Source organism: Rissa tridactyla, chromosome 2 (assembly GCF_028500815.1).
Source record: "Rissa tridactyla isolate bRisTri1 chromosome 2, bRisTri1.patW.cur.20221130, whole genome shotgun sequence".
NCBI classification, from domain to species: Eukaryota; Metazoa; Chordata; class Aves; order Charadriiformes; family Laridae; genus Rissa; species Rissa tridactyla.
This window is the reverse complement of record NC_071467.1, coordinates 58063359-58087603: the sequence shown is the minus strand read 5'-3', so window position 1 is coordinate 58087603 and position 24245 is coordinate 58063359. Positions and strand designations below refer to the sequence as shown.

Sequence of the window (24245 nt, the reverse complement as noted above, 5' to 3'; positions counted from 1 at the left end):
GTCTTGATCTTTGTTTAAAAAAAAAAAAAGTATCTTGAGATGTTTGTAACATAAGTATTGGTTTAGTCAAAATGACAGCAAAAAAAAAATCACTATGTCTAAGCTATTTGTGAGAATATTTTCATGAGAAATTGCACCTTTATCCGTAATCAGTAAAAGAAGGAAAGAAAAAACAATTCTCACGCCTCTGAATGCTTCTTTGCTCTGGTCTGGTGGTCAAACACTCCCTTGCTGTTGCTTCAGAATCCTTTTTCCTCCTCGAGCTTTTTATCACTGCTTCTCCTTGTTCCAAGCCATGCTAATTTTGATTGAAATTCAATCTATTATCACAGCTGCTTTGATTTTAATTAATATAGCTTTGCAGTTAAATACTTTCTGATCTGTAGCTTCCCAAATGCCACTGGGTGTATATCAGACTGCATGCTGCTTAATACAAACAATTAATAAAAATTCTTCCTACCTGATTTAATTTTCCGTGGATACCCAAGCAACACTGCTCGTTGCCCAAATTAGGTTTTACCCTCCCGTTTTTTTTTTTTTTAATTTGTTTAAAAGACAGAGAAGTTGACTTCAGTATTTCAAGGTTTTTCTAGTACCTTGTATATTTTACATCTGCACGATAGATTCTGGATCTTGAATAAAGTTGTGTGCCTGTGTCAAACAGCTGCAGCGGACCCTATTTGGGCTTGCTATTTGTATGGCACGCAAGTTACTTAAACACTAAGCCTTTATGCAAAAATACTTGTTACAAGGCAACACTCGTACTCCACAACTTGTTTGCAGTACTGACCATCATCTAGAACACCAGGTTGCAGGTGGCAGAGATGTTTAATAGGTTCGCTGCAGTGTGGCTGATGCTCAAAGGTGTTAGAATATCAACACTTGTGGAAAGGCCTAAATGAAGCAGTTAATTTGATCCCAAAGGAACTAAGTACTTAAACAGAGACAGCTAAATAAAGCTTATACAATCACCTTATTTAAACAACAAAAAAACCCCCAAGAATCATCTCCAGCCACAATAAAAAGAAACTAAGAAACTTAAAAAGCTTGTGCCTGTTGGTAATTCCTTCCCCCCCCCCCCCCCCCCCCCAACATCCTATGACGGTTGGAAAAGCCTCATGGAGCAACTCATCATATATAACTGTTTACATATAGCTGCACTCGTTGTATAAGCAATATGCAAGCTGTGGTTGAAGAGCTGGCTCTTTGATAGGTACTGGTTAGTACCTTGCAAGTTAGTGTAACAAAAGAAATACATACCTTCGGAGCTGCTTCTTTACAGTCATTACAGGTGCAATCATCTGAGCCGTACACAGATGTAGGAGTATTCCCATGCTCATCTAGTAGAAGGACCTACACTAAGGTAATGCGGAGGCAAGCATTCATCCCCTTCTTCCTGAAGGACAGTCATCACCTCAGGAAAGCTTCAAGAAGGTACAGCTGACTTAAACAGCCATTTCCAGCATGTTGGTTTGCTCAGTTAAATATTCTACTCCCTTTAAAACCCACCATTCTATGTAGCAGCTGTCAGTTCAAAGGATTCTTCTTACCCACATCCACCCACTCTTCTAAAATAACCAAGTTTATGTTCTAAGATGAGTATGTTTAAACTGGAAGGCCATTCTTTCTTAACCTATTTTCTGGTATGTCAGCAAAGCCCCAACTCAAACCAAACATGGTCATCAGACCATGCAGAGGCGTCAGTGCACAGAAGGGAGAACTTGGTATCTCCTACAGCTTCATTCTAAGGTCAGATTCCGATTTTACTGGTAAATCTGATATACCCTGCTGGCTTTCAGGCCTAAAGCCCAAACCAGGACCATGATCAGCTTCAACTTCTGACTTCTTAGAAGGTTGGATTCTGACCAAAGAAAATGAATACTCAGTTCCAGATTCAGCAGTGCACAAGAACAAGCAAGTAGTTCTTGTGGTTTACACAGGCCTCTGTGCTTTAAGTTAAGAAGCGCTCTTAAGCATTTACAAGTTCAAGGCCAAAGTTTTCATCCAGCTTGGCAGGTCCAGCTTTCCAAACTCACGTACACCAGTAGTTTACACTCCTGCAACAATTACCAAATCTCTCTGTGCTCACAACTGTCCAGTTACAGGTGATGCATTACATTCACAGAGAATCTGAGAATTCATAACAATGAGGAATGACATCAGAAGAATATTTAGGTCATTATGAATTTTCTAAAAATGCAGAATTTGAATGAACAGTATTTGCAAGCATGAAATATCACCATGATGGGATCTATATGAAGGCAGGCTGCAAATGGTTTAGCCTTCCACTTGCTTACAGAAACTCAAGCTTCTTGTAAAACAATGACAAGACCACAAACCAAAATAAATCTTTAAGCTCAGACTAATGTGATCTTGTCACTCATGTTATTTAGATCAGCTTCCGGTTGTAGCTTGCGTACCAGTTGTATGCAAGTTGCTTTTTCTTCAGGTAAGTTTCTTTTGATTCATACAATTACAGGCACATCAATCGTTCCCAAACACTGCAAATCAATTCATAGCTCATTTTTTACACCATAAAACGTGGCATCTTTGTGCATTACTACTGTAAAAGCTTATTAATCTAAGCAAAGGATTACTTTCCATTTCTAGCATGGTATTTAGTATTAAGAAGCATTGGTGTTAACACAATTCAAACCTTTAAAAAAAAACCCCAAACACTGCAGATGTAATTAAGCAATCATCAAGCCCTTCCGGTTCTCCTAATGCCACCAGCAGTTAGTTCATGCTCACGTTGTTCTACACACATCTAGGTTTGTGACTAACTCAAATACAACATTTAACTTTTAAATAAGCTGATGTGACTAGGCACTTCCAAGAGATCAAAATTGAACATGTAGCTTAATAATGCAACAAGCATCATTACAAACATTAAACACATGAATTGCTCATCACATAACTAGCATCTCAGACTAAGCTTATAAAATATACAGATACCAGACTGCCTGCTATCAGGGCAACATTTTAATTCCTTTATATTTCAGAGCACTGTATTCATCCTAAAATCAGTTTAAGACGACTCATCTACCTAGAAAGCTTTAGTTTTAGCATCTCTGCTGCCTTTGGAAGCAGAACGGAAGTTTACAACAGAAGCAGACCAGAAAAGATAGACAAGGCTGCTGTACAGCTTGCAGTCTCCCCTGTTGAAGCTACCACAGCAGCACCGGGAAAAGGCAGCAGAACTAGTCACTTCTGAGCTTTGCTTACATCACCAGGAAGATTTTGAAAAAAAGCCAAGAACCACAGTTGACATGGAAGAGCAGAGTTTTATCTTCATAAGAAAATCTATGCCTGCACGCCAAACTCAAGTTCTCAGCTACATTAAGAAGGTGCATCATAAGCTTTCCCATAGCAATGACACTTAACCAAAGAAAAAGGGTTTTTTAAAAAATATTTTATTAGAAAAAAGTTCAACCAAAGTTATTCAATAAACAACTGTACAAAACATATTTCTTTGGTCAATTTGTGAATGTTACCTTAATTTCTTTAGCTACTCACATATGTGAAAGGAATTTTTCTTAAATAAAGAATTTATGTACACAACAAATTAAGCTGCTGTTGCTTGGCAATTACTTTATAATCACCTTCTCAAGCGATGTTTGAGACTGCACACATGACTTACAGAAGAATTCAAAACTGATCAGAAGAGTGCAGGCGGAAGACCGTTGCCAAAAAGTAAGCGCCAAGAACTCGGTATTTTCCACTGTGAAGAAGTATCTGTGGAATTGTTGGTCTGCAACAAAAACAGAATAATTCTTTAGGTTTTAAATAATAATGATGTAATTCTTTCTCTGGCACATGTGTTAAAATAATGCTCAGCGTTTCAAGTGTCAATATCATTGTGGGTTGCTTTAGAGAAGAGTATCAGAAGATTGAACTTGATCAAACCTTTACACAATTTTCTCCCACACCTGTCAAACTGGTTTAGGTTTGTCTTTTCAGGTGGGGAAACTCCCAGTGAGATTTTAATCAAAATGTCTCTTTAATTTGGTGTCTATTTGATGACCAAGGGCTAAAATCAACCCAACCCATACATTTTTAACTTTTTTAAAATTCAGCTGAGTAACATTTTTCATGTTCTGGATTGAAGAAAAATGAAAATAATGGATATAAACCACAAAAGTAAGAACTCCAGATCAAATAGCACTTACTTCACTTTTAATTAGCTGTAGCCATTCATTAAGATAGTTAACAAGAGCAAACGCATCAGGGATGTTGTCCCCTTCTGAACAGAATTTCAGAAGAACTGCCATTTGGATTCCTTTTGAACAACTGCAACAAAAATGAGCAGGCATTTCTATTTCTTTTCTAAATCAATTACATTTATGTATTAAAAGCAAAAACAATCTGCGTATGGCTTATTAAAAACCAAAACCAAATAAAAAGTAAAAATGTAGGCATCTATATAGAGATTTTTTTTTCCTCTTCAGATTTCCTTGATTGCATTTTCACACTTCATGCTCTTTTTCTTAGTCTTGAATTTGTTCTTTGCTTTGTGAGGCAGAAATCCTGGGTCATGGAAGAGTTACTCAGGGCCTCTTTTACATACTAATTTGGATTTCTGTGCAAACAAAACACCTTGCAGAGATAACACCGTTTTACCATAATGAGTGAATATTACTATGCAAAATTTGAAACTTGGACCTGGTTTTGGCACAAATTTTGATGCACATACCTTTTAACAAAAACCCCACACCTAATTGTTTGGTGGCCCTGGAATCTTAACTCATTCTTAGTGCTCAGAATTTATTTTTCTTTACAACTGATGATGGAACTATTTGTAACAGGAGACAGTTTGAGTTAAAGCATCACAGGTACAGAAATTTTACTACTTACAAACTGTGGTTTGCATAAAATCAGATACCAGATTAATAATGATCTTAACTGTAAAGGCTTTATTATTTTTCTCCAGCCCATGCACTTATATTTTTATCATATTTTAACTTTACGATGCAGAATTCCCTGTTTTCTGGCATATTATATTCTCTGAATCTGCTCTTTGTTATGGGCTTGATCTGGAAGAAGCTCTATTCCTACAAAACCCTTTTCTATGAAAAGAAGGACTCTTCCTATAACACAATGGTTTAAAAGATAGTTTTATCCATGTACTAAAAACAGGACTTCTGATATCTTTCTGTGCTTGTCTTTAGACAACTCACCTCTCAGTAAACAATAGTTTTGTGATGCCACCTCCAGGAATATGTAGAACTTTTTCGGTATCATTTATTCCAGGGTAAGATGCTACTTTTTCCATTTCTTTCCAGTTTAGGTCCTGCATAAGGCCTCCAACTGCTTTCTCAAGATCAGGTGTAAGTAGGTAGCGCAGTGGTGTCCTAGGAACAAATCAAGAATACATTCAGTATGACAATAAAAGACACTTCCAATGTTTTTACTTGTGGCAAAAAGAAGCTGCAAGCATTGAGGACCCCACATCTGCAATGAAGAACTGCACTGACATTCCATTCTTCCTCAAATCAAAGCTAAAAAGTAGTCTGTAGTTTCGAAACAGTATAAACTACTCAACTTTCTGCCACAAATAGAATTAAGGTATCCTCTTTTTAGAGGCTCAAGTAACTGGCACGTACCAGATACATAAGGACATGAATAGAACTGCTTATAGTTTGTTAAAATTATTTACAAATAAAATGTGCTTTTTATTCCTTCAGATAGGAGGCGATTAAATTAAAGTTAGTTAGGGCAAACTCGGACTTCACTCTGATGCAGTAAAGTATCTGTGATGCTTATTATTCTTAATAAGCTCACACTACAAGTACCTGCAGACTTCAGTCAAGTCTAAGTAATTTCTGAATGCACTATCCTCCCTCTTTAGTGACTTTGTTATCAGAAAGTTATTCTGTGGTGCTGCGGCAGAGCAGGGTATATGACCACAATTTACGATTAAACCTGCATCGAATAACCATCAGTCCCTCTCATTTCATTCCATGTTAGCTGGCCATTCTGCAACACTGGTAACTATGTCTGGGACATGCATGGACCTAAATCTTCTTTAAGGCCCTACACATTTATACAGCCTGAGGATAACAATTAGTCTTTTGCAAAAATACTGGGTTTTGTTTGTTTTTGTTAAATCACTGATTACAATGCCCTCAATCAGCAAGTAATGCTTGTTTTTTAAAGGTGTAGTATCTAATAAAAATACGTATAGTTTGAACCTTGCAGCTGTCTCCCAACAAATAAGAATTGATAACTTCCTATAAAAAAAGAATGACAACTTACTATACTAAAGAAAACCTTCAAAATGCAGAATAATGAAGAAGAGGTAAGAAACTAACCAATACTCTAATTACCAGTTAAAAATCTAATCTGTGACCTCTATGTTAGCAGCTAATCCCTGACTGCTTGCAGCCACAAGGAATTAAGAATATTGAGGCTCTCTTGCCTGACAGCGCAAATCAAGTGCAATTTACTTACGGCTTAATTTGCTCAGTACTTTCAACAGTAGTAACTAGCGAAGTTCAGAGACTGATCCTGTATAATATAATACTTAATATACTGTTAAAACATTTTATGACTTATATATGCAGCAAAGCAAAAGAGCCCTGCAAGAAGTACTTAGTAGAGGGAAATACATCAGTTTGTCAAAAAGAAACGAAACACTAATTAGGTCTTTTAATGACACAAACATACCCAAGAAGTTGCTCATCATCGCGTTGGTATGCATGGCTGCTAGACAGAACGACGACTCTGGCACATTTACTGCTTTTTACCCAAGAAAGGAGTGTTTGACAGAACGGCCTGTACTTGTTCTTTATGCAAAGATGGAGAAAAAAAGTGAAAAATATATTGTCTCCTTTAAAAAAAGGCCAACAGTCAACAATATCAGGTGTTACATAGAATATTTATCAATGATGTACATTTTTCTTTATATCCATTCAGTCTTCAGCTTCAGAAAATTTTTAAAAAACAGAGGACTGCTCTGGTTGTTTACTTAATCAAAACTACACATATAATGATAAAAATTATCATTAAGACCACGTTAACAACAGCAGTACCACCTGTTTTGTGTGCCATTAACACCAATGGAAAAAGCTTTAGAGTAAGATGGGATGGTAGGATCACACAGTATTTTTCCACACTTTGAACTGATAAAAAAATGCAGCACTTTTTTTTTTTCTGGTGTGATACTCCGCTTATTTTAAATTACACCCACTGTCCAGTTAATAAGTAATTCCAAATTCTTCATTTTTTTACATAATGAAGGCAGTTTAAATTAATATAGAACACTACGAAATAATTAAGTTGTAGTGACATCAGAAATTAAGCTATTACAATAAAAGACAAACACATGAAGACAGGAAGCATAAAGAAAAAAAAGAAATGGACAAAACCCAGACTGTTTTGTGTTTTCAAGACTGTTAATAACTAAGGACATATTTACACTAAGAACTACCAACATAGGTGCCTTGTTCTGAGGCTTTGAAAAACAAAACAAAACCTCAACCCTCAATGAATACAGAAGTCAGTTTCTATTAGCTAAAATTATATCAACTGCAGAAGGTATTATAGCAGAAAGTAGAAAAATATTTTGCTCTTTCTCAATCGGTTTTTTAGGGTTTTTTTGAAACAAAGTGTTTTATAACATGGCATAGTTCTTCTAGGTTTGCTTATTTAGTCTTAAAATTTACCTACACCACTTAAACTATTTGACAGCAGAACTATTCAAACTGAATAGTGAAGTAAGAACAATCGATGAGCATACGTACCTTTATAAAAGGTGATCTGATCTGCAGAACTACAAGTTTCTTTGAAGGTAATGAATACACTACAAGAAGAAATAATTAAGTTTTGTAAGAAGAAAGCAAGAAAGAAGTATCCAGATTTATCCAATTTACAAACCTTGGGACAGTAAACCTTTCACCTGTCAATTCCTATGGGAAAGCCTGACAATACCCACAGTGTTAAAGATACATATTTTTGTACATTCTTCATTTGACTTAAATTTCACTCGTCATAAATTCAAAGGATTGAATAAAGAAAAATATATGAAGATCTGCCTCCTGTAATGATTCAGATAATCTCTTTATGCAGCTTTGCAATGATTGACAGATTATTCTGAGATTTCAGTGATTTAAGAGGGGAAAAAAACATGAAATGCAATAATCAACATAGGGAAAGAAACTAAGAATTTGAAGAAAGAAGTGGGAGAAACACCACATAAGTAAAAAGGCAAACGTAGGTGGGAAAGAAGAAAAGAGGATAAATATCCTTCTACACCAGTAATTCAGCAGTTTACTGTAAGTACGTGCACACTTCATCTTGCTTTGGATTAAAACCGCAGTTTTGGCTGCACTGTAATATGGTTGAAATTAATCATTTCTTATTGGTTCCATATGTTAAATTGGTTATCCAAAATAACAAGAGTAACAGTTTCCTCTGTGAAGCATAAGTACACTCTTATCTGTAAGTTTCTGAAGTCACTACTGACTTTAAACATTGTTCACATAAGCTAAACGTAACAACAACAAAAAAAGGAAACATAACATTCTTGCACCCTACATAGTTTGCAGATATCTTTAGCAGTCAATACCAACCTTCAGCATTTATACTCAGCTCCATTGAGTTTTCTTCTGCTGTTGCATAGGGATTATTTCCAACCATTGGCACCAGGCAATCAGTGTAGAAGTAACCAACTTTAGTCATGCCGAGCGTGGAAATCACTAGATCTATTGCCAGTTGACCGACATTTCCCACCGACACTGCTGGCTGAAGTAACAGAAGTTACTTATTTACAGTGTGTTTTATGGACAATACAATAAGCTCTTCAAATAGTGAAAGTTTAAATTACTTCAATTCTGGTCAAACATGATTTCTAAAAGTGGCTGCTCATTCTCTGGCAAAGGTGACTATTTCTTAACAGTTTACTAATGCACACTTTGATTCCTGTCCTACAAAAACATCCTGGCCACTTCTGTGAAAAATCTTGTCTTACTGTAAATGTAAGCAAAGGCTTGGGAACTTGTCTCCTCCCTCTCTTTTTTTTGGATACAGAATAGATAAAAGTCATTCAAACGACTACGGCCAAGATTGGTAGGCCTCAAGTGACACCTAATGGAAACGTTGATATTACATATTAAACCTGTAAATAGCACGACTCATATACAAAAGCAGATTGTTTTTCATCTTTTAAGGATGAAAATGCTAATGGTCATCTTGGATTAATTTTATAGGAATTACTATGGGTTATCATCAATTAGGGCTGATACTGACCTAATCTGATGGCACAGAAAGAGAAATTCAAGAGTTTGTGTCCTACAGAAACTGATACTGGAAGACAGCGGTAAAACATTTGGTTGCGTCCCTCTAATTTATAAACGAGTCCGTGTCTACGAATTTCTGCTGCCACCAGTTACGCAAACACGCCGAATTTGATGCTCAGAAGCTCACAGCAAAAGAGCACCTAACATCACCTACGGAGCGTCATTACAAACTGGCTGGGATTCAACTGCCGGTTATGCCCAGACAAAGAAACCAGCCGTGATCTATTTCCTGTGGCTCGTCAGCTGATCTGCAATGACTTCCCGTGCAGCCTGCACAGTCATCCCAGGCCGTGCAGCCCTCGATGGAAGGTGATGAGGTTACCTTTAAGTAATACAGTAAAGGGACTCACGAACAGGAGGGGGGGGAAAAAAAAAAAAAAAAAAAAAAAAGGTTTGAAGGTTTGCTACTTTGCAGCCTGCACGGGAACTCTTACCCCACAATAGCCAATGTAACCTCAAGTAGGTTACCTTAAATTGATTTCATACCATGTACGAAGATGATGAAAACACTTCCTAAAACAATCCTAATCGAAGGTTAAATTTAGCAAAAATGAAGAATTTTATATTAAAAACATGTATGTATCGCATCTAAATGAAAAAAAACCCAACCCTTTATTTCAGTGCCAACCTACAGATACTACAAGTTTTTTAAGAAGATGTATGGCATTTTAATCTTAGGGTGAAAGCATACCGCTGTGGCTCAGCACGTAACGCTTAGCTCAACAAGAGCAGAAAACGAGGGAGGTAGAAACTGACGGAAACGGAAAAGACTTCCTTATGCTCTGCTGGAAACAGCTGTGGGAGGCACCCCCGCAAATCCCCCTCTTTCACTCGGCAAAACACCCGATACACACACGGGGACAGCAACTGCCTGCCCAGCACCTCTTTACTTTCCTGCAGACAAGTACGCAAGGACGACCCCCGGACAGGGAAGAAAGAGAGACCAAAGCGCCCCGGCTCTCCTGCCCCACAGGAGTCAGGGAGACAACCCCCTTGCCCGCACCCCACAGAGCGGAGCGAATCCATCAGCTCCCGCGCCCTGAGAAGCGGCGCGGCCCACTCAGGGGTGCCCCGTTGGGGGCAGCCGCCCCCTCAAGCCCACGGAAGGCGGGGTGGAAGCAGAGGAGGGCGACCTACCATCAGCAGAGTGAAGCCTTTAAAGTCGGAGCTGGCGGAGCCCCCGCCGCGCTCGCAAGGAACAAACATCCCGGCCGGGGGAGGAAGGCAGCAATCAGGCCGCCGCACCCTTCTCTCTTCTCCTCACCGGGGCGGGGAGTAACGGCGGTAACCGCCCGCCTCGCGCTGCGCCAGGCAGTTGGGGCCGTTGCCCGCGCCCGTTGGAACGGCGGTTGGGGGCGGGGCCTCGCCCGCTCCTCCCGCGGCGGGAAGCGCGGCCGGGGCTGCGCTCTCCTCCTGCCCTGCCGCCATGTCGCTGCCGCCGGAGAAAGCTTCCGAGCTGAAGCAGATGATCCACCAGCAGCTGGTCAAGGTGGGGGCAGCTCCGCGGCTTCTCCTGCCGGGGGGGAAGCCCCGGGGGAGGAGTTGTGGGGTGGGGGGGCCGGTGTCGGCCGAAGCGGGGGAGGTGCGGGGGCGAGGCCCGAGGCTCTGAGCATCCTGAGGACTTTTTTTTATTGTTGTGGTGTTTTGTTTGTTGTTGTGGTGTTTTGTTTGTTGTTGGGTTTTTTCTTTGTGTTTTGAGCGAGCTTCTTAGAATAGGTCTTGGACTGACGGGGAAATAAATAAGAATGCTTTAACTCATATATCGCAAAGTATTTCACAGTTAAGGCTGGGGCCGTAACATTCTTCCTGTGTGCGAAACAGCTTCACAAACCCGTGCATGCAGCTGACATGAAGGACAGAAATTCTCTGACTTACCTTTAAGCATAGGGGAAGCTTCCAAGGGAGACTTCCTACTTTTGTGCCTTCCCTACACGTATATAAAGGTGTACTTTTTCCCTTAAAAAATAAGAAACTATTCTCCCAAGTTTGAATTTTGAGGGAGTCAAGAAATTAAAACAGTGACTGTTTTATAATTCATGGATTTGCAGACCTTTTTGTAAGGAGGGAAGTTCAAGGCAGGGGATGCTGTCAAGAGCAGTGAAAATGCTCAGGTTTGGTATGCTCATGAGTTTTTTTAACTGTTAGAGCTGCTTTGGTTAGCGGCTTGCTTGATTAGTTCTGAAAGGATTAGTGTTTTGGTGTAGTTATTTCTGTGTTTCTAGCAGAACACCTTTAATCTTATAGATTGACTGTTTAATCATAGTTAATACCATTTAAAGAGCTTGTATTTGTAGCATATAGTGAATTTTCTTTCAGATGGATGTTCATGGCAGGATAAGAGAAGTTCTTGCAGAGACTATACGTGACGAGTTAGCACCTGAGCATCAGCAGTTATCCACAGAAGATCTGATAAAAGCCTTAAGACAACGAGGAATCGTTGATGACGTTATGAAGGAACTTAAATTTGTAACTGTAAGTAGCTTTTCAAAAGTGAAAATATTTTTGCTTATTCCTGTTACTGACTTGGTGTTTTGGCAAAGTGAAAATGCACTACTTCTAAAGGTTTGTAATGACTTTAGTGATTTGTGACATATTAGGAGCAGAACAGCTTCCTGCACTTATTAAAATTGGTTTAATGATAATACTACATTGAAAGTATTTGTTCAATTTCATTGCATCTCAAGTACTAGAAGGGAGCATACCTGAGGAATGGCATTCACTTGAAATGGAGGATTCTTTAATTTTTAGAAAACTGTGGGAAGAGCACTGTTTCATCCCTTGACACTTTAAAAAGTCTTAATTGTAATTCTAGGATGTGAATGAAAAGGAGGGGACTTCAGCTCCAAAACCATCAACGCATTTTGTTGACAGAGAACCACCAGTTCTGAAAAAAAGTATGTTGCTTATTTATTTTAATATTTGGATTGTAGTTTTGAGAGAAATTTGAAGCTTGTAATTACTGAACTCTGAATTAGTGATCCAGTATGAACTGGAATCATTCATAGCCTTCAAAATGTGGAGAAAGAGATGTTTTTCCTGCTTACCTAGAGGAAGCAAATTTGTGTAAGCAGCAGAAATTAGTGTCACATAAAATTTGACTGTTTTTTTAGAATTTTATTTATTTTACATTAAGATCTCTTCCATATGTTTTACAATCACTTTCTCCTAAGTAATTGTTTCAAAAAAGTTTCTCCTGTTAGTTAATTGATATTTAACGTGCTTCCTAAGATCTGTTTGTGGTCTCTTCGTTTTTATTACTACGCTTTACAGCTAACATTGACCCAACACGGAGGTATCTTTACCTTCAGGTTTTGGGTGGAAAAGCTTTTCTGGAACATCTTCAGGAACCGGAGCCTCTGCCTGGCCAAATCTGTTCTACCTTCACTCTGTGTTTACATTTTCGAAATCAGCGCTTCCGTTCTAAACCTGTCCCCTGTGCCTGTGAGCCAGATTTTCATGATGGATTTTTACTTGAAGTACACAAGGATAGCCGAGGTAAGGAATACTGTGCGTTTAAAGCTGTTGCCATCGGGGGTTTTTCCTGACTGCGGAGTTACTGTGAAATACGTTTGATAATAGTTAGTGGCTTTCTTTCCTATTTTTTGTCACGTTTTCCTAAGGAAACTGATTACTGTATTAGGTTATGCTACTTGTAAATCTTTCTCTACTCTTCTTTTCGACTCTAAAATAACTTTTGAATTTGACCAACTATATCCATAACTGACAGTGAGATGATAGTCTAAGAGATGGTAAGAGATACTAAGGTGGCTGTGATTTTCGTGAACTTTGTGCTGATGAGTGAAGAAGGGAATGTAGATTGTTGTCACATGGAAGGAAGAACTTCAGTGTGAGTTCGCTTTGTCTACCGGTTGGCAAACACCTGCAGAAGAGTCAGTCATCCACAGCCTGTATTACCCTTCTTCTGCTGATAGCCAGGGAACATGGTAGGAGCTAAACATATTATGAAAAGATTATGGATATTGTCTGAATCCTGTAGAAATTGAGGGTAGTTTATGGATTATCAGGGTACAGAGAGAAACCCAGAGTTATTGCAGTTGGACTTGGGGAAGGGAGCAAATATACCACAAATTCAATGAAAACCAGACTTTGTTAGTTCTGCTGCTCATGGAGTGGTTTATATCACAGGGTCAAGTTTAACTATAGTGAAAGTTGTTTTCTGAATACTAATGTATAGTAAATCGACCTGACACATTCCAACTTATTAAAAGAATATTTTTCAATTGTTTTTACCTAATGGTGCTTTAATATTCTTTATTTTCTTAAATGCTAATTCCATTTTCTTTTTTGTGTAGTTGAACCAGTTACATTGGAATATTCAACTATAGAAATCTTTTTAATCTCCTCTGTAAATTAACTGTAATCTTTCTCTAGCTGTGTCCTAAACTGAGTTTGATTTTAAGATGGGATCATTGCTTACATTTCTGGATATGAGATTTTTCTTAAAATTCAATGTATGCAATGAATGTAAATGCATACTTTTTTTGATTTTTGAGGAGGACTTGGGATGATAATATTCTTGCTGTTTTATCTTGGTTTAATAATGGCAGGTGATGGAAGTAAAATGGTGGATGCAACTACTATGTTATCTATATGTGATCCAGTGCATATAGTTCTGATCAAAACAGACACATTTGGTGAGACAACACTAGTAGCATCCTATTTCTTGGAGTGGCGATCTGTCTTGGCTGCAGAGAATGGCGTAACAAATATTGCTGTTGAACTCCTGGGTGTAGGTAAGAATAAATAACAAGGCTGTAATGATGACTTAAAATATTGGGTACTGAGCTTGCTTATAAGCTTAAAGCAGTATTTATGATGTAGTTTAATTTTAGTTCAATTCATATATTACTATGAAGTGTCCTTAGAAAATGTTTAGGAGGCTAATGATCAGATTTTGCTGTTACCAAAATACTACAAATGTATATTCCAGATCCTCTGTAATAATGGTCTCCATGTCTGGGAACTCTCACTGCTGATTTACTGAAAAATCTGGATAAGTTATCAAAAACAAACAGAACAAAAGTCTACCAATTAATCTCCAGGAATATATCAGACCCATGCACTGAAGAGTAAGATCTAGTTTGTGTCCCTTTCATAGCAAATTAGCAGCTGCTGGAGAAAATGATCTCTGGTGTGCTGCCGTTTATTCCAGTAGCCGAAAGCATGTTTTCTGACAGAAGGGCTGAACAGCTTTGCCTAGATGCTTAGCCGTTAGTATACGTGTGTATTTTTGTGTATCGCTTGTCCCCACTCCGCTGTTTAGGAGTTCCAACCAAAGTTTTTAGGACATTATGATTTAGAGGGTAAAAATTAGATCTACGACTCAATCTATCATGACTTCTGGCGCTAGCCATCCTAGAGTTTGGTCTGCCAGCACCTGATGAGTCGTTTGAGTATTCTTTATCACAGTTTCTCTACCTTTTAGGTAGGTGAGCAGTTCTTGACAGTTTCAAAAAAGATTAAATTATACTTTAAAAATATTTTGAAGATTGGATATACTATGTAAGTTATTCCTGATTGTTATCACTGTTGCCTGCTTTTTTTTTTTTTGTGTGTGTGTGTGTGCAGTGTTTTATCTGGTGAACACAAATCTAGTAAGCTTATTTGCTAATATGTTTGTTAGCTTAATTTCCTTCTGGAAATGCTGACTATTGAAAAAACTTCAGTAAACAATATGGGTTTGGGTAGTTTCTCAAATGGAGAGCTTTTTATTTATAATGACTTGGAAGTGCATAACAAATAAGTTGAGTTTAATACTCAAATGGGTGATGGGAGGAGTTAAATGTAATTATCATTAGCTATTTTCCAAGTAATAAAGTATCAATCAAGTAAATCCAATGCTTTTTCTCCTCTTCTGAAGTCTTGTCATTGTGCAAAATGCATCAAGAACATCAAAGCATGCTGCCATCTCAGATAAATAGACAAACTACTGTGTGAGGCTTCTGTTGCTTGCATTGCTTATAATCAAGTCTCTCTGTTGTTTTGTAATGCTTCTCGCTTCTTTATCTAATTCTAAAGTTTCAGCAGTATGCAACAACGTTCGGTTTGTGGGGTTTCGTGGTTCGTTTGTTTATTGGGTTTGGCTTTAAGTTGATTATTTGTATGGCACTCTGTGTCCATTATAATAAACTGTATCTTGAGGAAGATGAGCTTCACTTATTTCCAACTACTTATATTTGAGCTACCTGCGTAGTCAGTAGGAATAGGCACTTTGACAGTGTGTGACTCTCCTACTCTGTTTTAGATGTCTATTCTAAATGTTTTTAAATGCCATTCATCTCATGTCCCTGTACTGGCTGCAAAGAGGGCCTTGGATAATTAACTGATCTAGATGTCTATATTTTTGGCTAGATTATGCTTTTTTACAGCCTCATTTGAGTTTAAAGTGTAAATAAGATGCTTATTTTGCAGATATTTAAAGAAGTTTAGTTATTTTTTGTGATTATGTAGCTAAAATACTGATTTTAATTATTTGCTCCTGCTTGGCTGAAGTGTCCTAAGTAAAATGAAATTGAGAGAACTGATCAAAATCTATTTTGGTTCAAAGGTACAGAATCAAAGGTTTCTGTTGGCGTTTTAAACATCAGACTGGAAATGTATCCACAGCTTAATAAGACGCTGTCTCCAGAAGTAACTAATACTCAAGTAAGTCATTTCAGGGAGGGCTGACTTATTCTTTTATTGGGGGGGAAGTTCAGTATAGAATTACTTATGTAGATGTTGGGGGCTGTAGGTTTTTGAATTGAATGTTCAAACCTTTTTTTTTTCTCCCATTAAATTTAAATATGATTACCTTTCTAAAATTACTTTGGTTATACTGAACATTACTTTATCTGAAATATCACTTTGGTGGTTTTTCTACTTACTTGTATCAAAACTTTAGGAAGAAAAATAAGACAGGTGCAATATACCTAATTTTCTCCAGGCAGTGTAAGTTTTCTTGCTCTTTCTCTCTCGTTTGAAATAATAATTTCAAGTCAGCTATTCTGCCTGGAAAGACAGTAAATATTGTCCTGAGGGTGCATGCAGATATTCTACACATCAAAAGCTGAGCAATCCTTCTGTGCAGAAATGCATCGCTTAAGATGAACACTACTTCAGTCAATCTTGATATATGAACCTATAAATAAGAAATGTAGCTTGAGGTTTTTGTTCATTGGCTTTTCATTTAAAAATACTGTTCTTCAGCATTTGTGTGTCACACTTTAAATATTTAGCTTTATTTTATGTAGACCCAATTTGGCATTCATGTACTTACTGATTATGTGGGTTTTTTCCTGTTTGGAATTAATATGTGTGTGATTGGTTATATTTTTCTTACCTGCAGTTTGCTTTGGAACGTCAGAAAACAGCAGAAAAAGAACGGTTATTTCTTGTATATGCTAAACAGTGGTGGAGAGAGTACCTCCAGATAAGGCCTACACACAACGTAAGGCTAGTAAAGATTTTTGCACAGGTTTGTAAATTTTACAAGTAGACCAATCCTTTCTTTAAGTTATCTCTTTATTTTTAGATATATTTTGAAGTTTATATGTAGATTTATAATGTGGTTACATTCAGGTCAGGGCTACATGTGGTGTATCATGCAAAAAATGAAATTTGTAAGGATCGAACTTCTATATCTCTATTGAAACTCAATAGCATGATGCAGAAAGAAGGGTTCCTCCAACCTCTTCCCATGCACAAAGTGATAAAAAAAGCCTGTTTAGTCTTTTCCTTGAAGAGTTAGTAATTTCCTTGAATGAATATACATTACAAGTGGCCTTAATGGACTTGTGTCTAATTCTAGAAAGATTTTTTTGTCTTAGTATTTTTCAGTGATGTTTTTTTCAGGGAGAATAAATTTTGTAGCAAAAAAGACAGTTTAGGTTAAGACGAATCTTTCATTACATTTGCGTGTCTGGCAAATAACTGTATTTTATATGTTCAGGATGAAAATGGAGTAAACCGTCCAGTATGTTCATATATCAGACCACTTCGAGCAGGCCGGTTACTAGACACTCCTAGACAAGCAGCGCGATTTGTCAGTGTCCTGGGTTATGAAAGAGCTCCTGTCATTGGAGGAGGTGGTGGCAAACAAGAACAGTGGTGCACCCTTCTTGCTTTTTTATCTAGAAACAAGGTATGTGAAATGGTCTTTGTGTGACACAATAGAGTTGGCGTCCTGTTCTAACTGAAGTCAGTAATTTAAAGCAGGCTGCAAAACATGGATTAAATAAAGTTTGGAGAATTCTGTTACAATATTGTTTAAGGCCTTTTTAAAGAGAAACAGTTGTTAAGTAGACAAGAAGGCTTTGTAGCAGACTTTGTAGCAGACTTTCTTTACTGCTACTGTTGGGGTCCATTTATCAATACATCTGTTTGACAATGAGCTTGCTTTTCTTCATTTGCTTTTCTAAGATCCCATATAATTATTCAGTGAATCCCTGCTAATGTGCAGGCCACTAATTTAAATTTGAGATGAATCCAGGAAGAGTTGGAAAAGTCTCTTTTGAAAACCTGATTTTTTTTTTTTAGATGGGCTAAAATATAGCCTTTGCATTTATTTTTTGCAAGATAGGGACTTTCACAAAAAGTTTCAGCCTAGTTCTTAGTGATCTGACACTTGTATATGTCTATAATAAATTGAAACAAATTGTAACTCATTCTGGATTATAGTTTTTCTGTTATATGAATAGATGTAATAGTGATCCTTTTTAATACCTCTTTGGAGTGCTCGATGCTTTTCATTGCCACTGAGATACTTCTGCATTCAAAAACAATCTCACTGAGGTGTTTGTATTGAAAAGATCTGTCCTTCTTGGCAGCAGGATCTGTATCCCAATTTTTAGACCTGTCTCAAAGAACACACAGAACAGACGTTAGCTGTTGTCTCTGAATATCACATCATGCACCAGTACCATATAAAGGCACCACTGGCTACCCACTGGCTTTCAGGTGGAGGTGGTGATCATGACTTTGAGTTTGAAGACCGTTGTGTTTTGAGGCACAAAGAAAGGGTTTTGTCCAAGGCAGAACTGGAAAACTGTGTAGAAAATAGCTGAATTTAGCCCCTGAGACAACAGCTGGACCGTTATTAATTGTGGAAAGTGGTGTGGCATTGTTAAATGAACACAGGTTCAACAGAAACTTGTTTAAACCTACTTCTCTGGATATTTCCCCTTGTGGTAAAGGAAGATTGTGTTACCTGAGTGATGAACTGATACATCCAAGAACACTGAATTTTACATTTTCAACATTCTGAGTAGTATTTGTCTAAAGAGCTGTACTGTTCTACTTCTGAATGCTGTGCTTTGTATTATGAAGGCTTCATTGCATGAGGAATTTTTTTTTCTTACTTTACAACTAACATTTGTGAAGAACGTAAGATAAAAAGAATATTACACATCACATTCAGAAATTGATTTCTGTGAATTACCAGTGGTAGCAATAAACTGGTGAAGGGAACTTCTTTTTTTTCCTGATTGAAAGGAAATGCAACTACCCATGACCTTCAGTTGTTGCACAGTTAGATCTGTGGGGGCATTTGTTTTACCTTTGTTTAATTTCTGAACTTTGACAGCACATTCAAGACAGTAAAATTAAAATAGAATTACATTTTATTAAGTGATTAAGTTCTCTAACTATGTGAAAATACTGTGTAATTTCTAACACTACCTCAGGTATTCGTCTTATGTACATTTTGGCTTTTAATTAGAATGTTAGTTTTGTCTCTACGAGTCAATAGATTCTGGTTTTGGTTTACTTGAAGGTATCTTTATAATCAGACAGTATATTTGAATAAAAAATATAAATAGTCTATCATTAGAAGATACTACTATATTTAAACGTTTTTTTCTATTAGAGAAAACTAAAACTTGTCAAGTTTAAACCTTAAAATCCTGACTTCTGATATGTGCTTTAGGTAAACAGGATGGAAACAACTTGTTAAATCATGATTAGAGAAATACCATTATTTTCTTTCTTTAACATTTTATCCATGCCTGATACTGAAACCAACTTACTAATATTTACTGCCTAGGGTGACTGTGAAGATCATGCTAACCTTCTGTGCAGTCTTCTTCTTGGGTTTGGGTTGGAAGCCTTTGTGTGTGCTGGAACAAAAGCAAAAGGAGTCCCCCACACTTGGGTAATGACTTGTGGCACTGATGGAACAATTACTTTTTGGGAGAGCTTAACAGGACATAGGTGAGTAAAAGGAATATAAGAAAACTGAGCAATGTATATTGAGGTTTGCGTGGGCTGTTTTTGTGGTTGCTTTTTTGTTTTTTTTATCTTTACACCCTGTCATGTAATCAAAGGCTTATGTCTTTGAATCTTTTTTCCGTGTACTGCTGTTGTTTGGAAAATAACTGGTTCAGTGTAAGGTGAAATATTTCAACAGTTTGTGATACAGTTTTCAGTGGCTTTAACACAGTATAGCAACTGTTTCGTGTCTTATGGCAGCTGATTGCCATTGATGCTATCACTGTCATCATTTCTAAAGAAGGAGATGAAATCTGACATGATTGTTTAACCATAGCCGGCAACTAAGCACCACGCAGCTGGTCGCTCACTTGCCCCTGGTGGGATGGGGGAGAGAATGGGAAGGGTAAAAGTGGAAAAACTTGTGGGTTGAGATAAGGACAGTTTAATAAGTAAAGCAAAAGCCGTGCACGCAAGCAAAGCAAAATAAGGAATTGATTCACTGCTTCCCATTGAGGCAGGTGTTCAGCCATCTTCAGGAAAGCAGGGCTCCATCACACGTAACGGTTACTTGGGAAGACAAAATGCCATCACTCTGAATATCATCCCCTTCCTTCTTCTTTCCCCAGCTTTATATACTGAGCACGACATCACATGGTATGGGATATCCCTTTGGTCAGTTGGGGTCAGCTGTCCTGGCTGTGTCTCCTCCCAACTTCTTGTGCACCCCCAGCCTACTCACTGGTGGGGCGGCATGAGGAGCAGAAAAGGCCTTAGCTCCGTGTAAGCACTGCTAAGCAATAACTAAAACATCAGTGTGTTATCAACATTGTTCCCAGCACGAATCCAAAAGATAGCCCCATACTAGCTACTATGAAAAAAATTAACTCTACCCCAGCCAAAACCAGCACAGAAATCCATATTTTTTTTCCTTATTTCATCTGTGAAATCAGTGTTATGTTACTTTTTCCCCTGCAGAAACCTCTGAAAGTTGTCTGAGATTTTCTCTCAATTGAGTCATTTTAGAAGGGTGTATGTAGCTGTTCTGTATGCCAGAGCTTCTGGAACCTGTTTGTTAAAAATTCTTTCCCTTCTTACTCTGCATGTCCTATTGCTCAAGTGCATGGAATAGTACTCAGTCCCAATTTTTATATAAAAATTTAAAAAATGCTTCAAACTTCAATGAAAAGAACGTCCTCTTTACTGATGATGTTCCCATTATACTTCCTAGTGCTATTTGAAGCGTTACTTTCGGAAACATAACTTTTGTAATACATAGCTTCAAGTTGCATTGGTAGTAGCACAGTGGGACTATGTATTTGAATATAAGACTTTTGGCTTTGTGAAAAATGCTGATTAATATCCAGTGTTGAAAATAAGCAATTGTTTTGCCACTTTTTTTGTATCCTGTGATTAGCATTTGAAGATGTATTTCTCCAAATGTGATGAATAGTCGGCAAACTGTATGGGTATGTTGCTGTAGTTGCAAAATTTAATTGCTATTGAATATCTGCTTGATTAATCAGGTTATTTTTCTAGATTTAAAGAAAAAAGTGGTGTATTATTTCATTGTAGGTTATGCTTCCAAAATGTGTATAATTATTTTTCTGTAGATAAATGAATGCCATTTTGGGGGAAAAAAAATGTTGACAAACTTGGCTTATATTTTTAAAGGGAGAAATGGCTTATACCTGTTCCCATCTAAGTATTTTTACCTTGCCTTCAAATACGCTGTTTTAGTAAGAAGTTGAATGTTTTTGATTAGGTACATCCACAGACCTATCAACCCTGATGACCCTCCACTGGTTGAACAACCCAAGCCACTGTATCCTTATCGCACGATTGGTTGTATCTTCAACCATCAAAAATTCTTTGGAAATTGTCAGCCCTCTGACGCTGTGGAGGTCTGTGTGTTTGACCTGCACGATGAATCTAAATGGAAACCCATGAGCGGCGAAGCAATAAAATCTGTATGTTCCCCTGGAACAACATCTTCAGTTCCCCCTTTTCCTCCTCTGTGTGCTTCGACACTAGATGCTGCGGTAGCAAGCAACGAGATAGAAATGCAGCTGAGAGTACTGGTCTCTGAACACAGAAAGGTAATGCTGTTTAAAAATTGTCATTGATCTGTTGTGGTAATAAAGGTGCACGTTTTCACTGTATACTTGTTTTGGATAGCCATTTGTTAGTTCACGTACTCGTATTTTTGCAATGTGTTTTCCATCAGCTTTTGCAGAAATGTGATATGTGAAAACTGAAATAACCGAAAAATTCTTCGGAAAGACTGTACTGAGTTAGTTTAGACATCATACTTACTAATTGCAGCAGTGATTCTGTATCCACATGCATGGGCTGTTCCCTCCGCTCTGCCTTTGCCTCTCATTCTAGGTCTGTGATCTTCACATTTCTGGCACCTGCAGACTACCTATGAGTGGTCTGTGAAAGAGCTGGGAAGATCAGATCTGGTTGTTAGTGGGCTTTGCCCATCACAAATGGTTTTGGTCTCTAGATAAAAGCAGGCTTTTACCTTTTGTGATCTCACTCTGCGTGCTTTACAAAATTAGAAGGTATTTCTAGAAGTTCGTTTCATCCTTAACCAGGAATTTTACAAGACGTAATGTGCCAGAAATGATTCTTCCTGTGATGGATGTGAAGGAGATGATCTTTTAAATCCCTATTAGCTTATGTCTGTTTTTAATGGGGTTTTTTCGTTGTTTTTGTTTTTATCTCACCACATGATATTCAGCCTTTGGGGTGGCAAGTATTTCTTAGAGCACGAATCTGATGCAGTCTTGAATACATATGAGGTAGTAGTCTAACTTAATTTCTTGGTAAATGTTTGATATTTTGTTGCTGGTGTTTTGATTCTTGTGGTTGGTATACGAATCAATATTCAAATCTTCATGGGTTCACTTCCATTAACTACAAATTAAAGATTTGTCATGGATTTATTTGCATCTATGCAGTATGCAAGCTTATTAGTATCCTGATGTTCACTCTGCATGGTTGTCATCATTCTGTGACTTGCCTCACAGGATCTTGGCCTTTCTACTGTTTGGGATGACCATCTGTCCTATCTGTTGTCACCAGCACTAGCAGCCTATGAGCTTGAACGTACAACAAGCATTTCTGCAGGAAATGAAGAGTTTCAAGATGCTGTAAGAAGAGCGGTACCTGACGGTCACACGTTTAAGGGGTTTCCTATCCATTTTGTATACAGAAATGCCAGGAGAGCATTTGCCACATGTCTTCGGTAAGTTTAAAAGTAGAGATGTATTTTAAAACCATATAGTAGTACTTAATTATGAATTGAAACTCTTTTTTTTTTTTTTAATAATGGCATTTAAAGGAAATTAATTTCCTTAAATTACAAGCAGAAGAAGAGTTGTGTAGTATATGTAATGGGTCATGGGGTACAGAGCTTTTATGTTACATTGGTGAGTTCTGTGATGATAGGCTTCTCATGGGTTAAATTAAAGAATGAGGAGTTAATTTAATTTATCTGCACTTGTTAAAAATTATCAGTGGTGGTTTTCTTTTCCTCCAAGGCAACAGCCCCTGCTCTATAGAACAATATTATTATTTGTAATGACAGACTCGTGACACGTAGGTATTTGAGTGTTAGACATGATTGAAAAAATTGCACATATGTAATTGAAAATTCTAACAATAGCTTAGTAATATCTGTTACTCTTGTTTTTCTTTTTGTCAAATAGGTCTCCTTTTTGTGAAGAAGTAGTCTGTTGCAGGGGAGACCAAGTGCGACTTGCTGTTCGTGTACGAGTGTTTACATACCCTGAATCTGCATGTGCTGTTTGGATCATGTTTGCTTGTAAATACCGCTCTGTCCTTTGAAAAAAACCAAAAATCATTCAGACCTTTTTAGATCTGCAAAATAATGTATGTGGGCATAAAATTATCCATTTAAAAACTAATATTGCATTTTACATAAATGCCGCTGATTTTGAATACCACAGTGTGTGTATTGAAGAGATTTGTGTACACAGTAATGATTGTATTTATAAAGAGAATTTATTCTTATTTTTAATAAAAATTACTTTTAATACTTACAGGAATGTGAGTCAAGTTACTAAAATGTGTGCATAAAACACTAGCTTCTCTTCTGGTGTTGGAATTTGTTTAGGAAAAGGTGTGTTTTACCTCTCCAGGGTGAGAGAGTCTGCTCTACCTGTCCTCTGTGTAGCGTCCAGAGTGACGAGATCCAGAAATACTGACATTTAAGCGTGTGTCCTTTCCACAACAAAATTTATTTCTGCCTCTTTTGGATCTAGCAATCGCTTCTACGTTTAGCTTCTAAGAACAGTTCAGTCAGGTATAGGTAATCTTGTTATTAGATGAATTTAATAATTCATGGATTTGTTTTTTGTTTTTTTTTTTTTTAATGTTTAAAATTAAGACATGGATACCTGAGCATGTGACTAGCTGTGCTGGGTTAGATAAAGTGGTTTAACCCGATGCCTTTTTCCTGACATTAGCTTAGGAAGTTTCCAAGGTAGAAGTTGTAACCAGGCCATTTTCTTTAACAACCATTCATGATTTTGTCCAATTCTAACACTCGAATCCATACTCAATTATCCATATATGGTTTCGTTTGTCTTAAACGTGTTGATAGTGATTTTGCCGAGTGTCTTTTAGTCTTCATGCTTTGAGAAATGGCAAGTAATTGGACTTCTTCATGCTAGGAGAAGTTCTCATGGTTTTCACCACATGAATTTCAGCCAT

General features: G+C 37.5%; 2 protein-coding genes across 3 annotated transcripts; one reads left to right on the top strand and one right to left on the bottom strand.

Annotated features, from left to right (window-relative positions):
- Positions 1-1131: 1131 nt before the first annotated feature.
- PSMG2 (proteasome assembly chaperone 2) lies at positions 1132-10572 on the bottom strand. Its single transcript, XM_054192898.1, has 7 exons — positions 10434-10572; positions 8571-8742; positions 7743-7801; positions 6667-6785; positions 5178-5351; positions 4170-4290; positions 1132-3751 (listed from the first exon to the last, which is right to left on the bottom strand). Exons 1-7 carry the CDS (start codon positions 10500-10502, stop codon positions 3659-3661), a joined length of 807 nt encoding a protein of 268 aa, XP_054048873.1. The 5' UTR covers positions 10503-10572; the 3' UTR covers positions 1132-3658.
- Positions 10573-10619: 47 nt separating this feature from the next.
- Positions 10620-23572, top strand: CEP76 (centrosomal protein 76). 2 transcript variants are annotated; one of them, XM_054192891.1, is made up of 12 exons: positions 10620-10785; positions 11613-11768; positions 12109-12190; positions 12567-12791; positions 13865-14050; positions 15865-15962; positions 16645-16773; positions 17248-17439; positions 19339-19505; positions 21268-21601; positions 22538-22755; positions 23219-23572. In XM_054192891.1, the coding sequence occupies exons 1-12, from the start codon at positions 10723-10725 to the stop codon at positions 23355-23357; spliced, it is 1989 nt and encodes a 662-aa protein (XP_054048866.1). In that variant the 5' UTR covers positions 10620-10722; the 3' UTR covers positions 23358-23572. The 2 variants fall into 2 exon arrangements, with proteins under 2 accessions (XP_054048866.1, XP_054048867.1); XM_054192892.1 differs by lacking the exon at positions 23219-23572 and having other exon boundaries at positions 22593-22724.
- The last annotated feature ends 673 nt before the right edge of the window (positions 23573-24245 follow it).

What these genes read in the sequence shown, in the direction of transcription:
- PSMG2 (XM_054192898.1), bottom strand. Translation starts at nt 10,502, where the DNA reads ATGTTTGTTCCTTGCGAGCGCGGCGGGGGCTCCGCCAGCTCCGACTTT. An exon ending in TCAGATCACCTTTTATAAAG is followed by an intron (nt 6,786 to 7,742) that starts GTACGTATGCTC and finishes CTTTGCATAAAG; the next exon opens with AACAAGTACAGGCCGTTCTG. An exon ending in AAACTATTGTTTACTGAGAG is followed by an intron (nt 4,291 to 5,177) that starts GTGAGTTGTCTA and finishes TTTTTGTTGCAG; the next exon opens with TTGTTCAAAAGGAATCCAAA.
- CEP76 (XM_054192891.1), top strand. Translation starts at nt 10,723, where the DNA reads ATGTCGCTGCCGCCGGAGAAAGCTTCCGAGCTGAAGCAGATGATCCAC. An exon ending in TGTTGAACTCCTGGGTGTAG is followed by an intron (nt 14,051 to 15,864) that starts GTAAGAATAAAT and finishes TTTGGTTCAAAG; the next exon opens with GTACAGAATCAAAGGTTTCT. An exon ending in TGGTCTCTGAACACAGAAAG is followed by an intron (nt 21,602 to 22,537) that starts GTAATGCTGTTT and finishes CTTGCCTCACAG; the next exon opens with GATCTTGGCCTTTCTACTGT.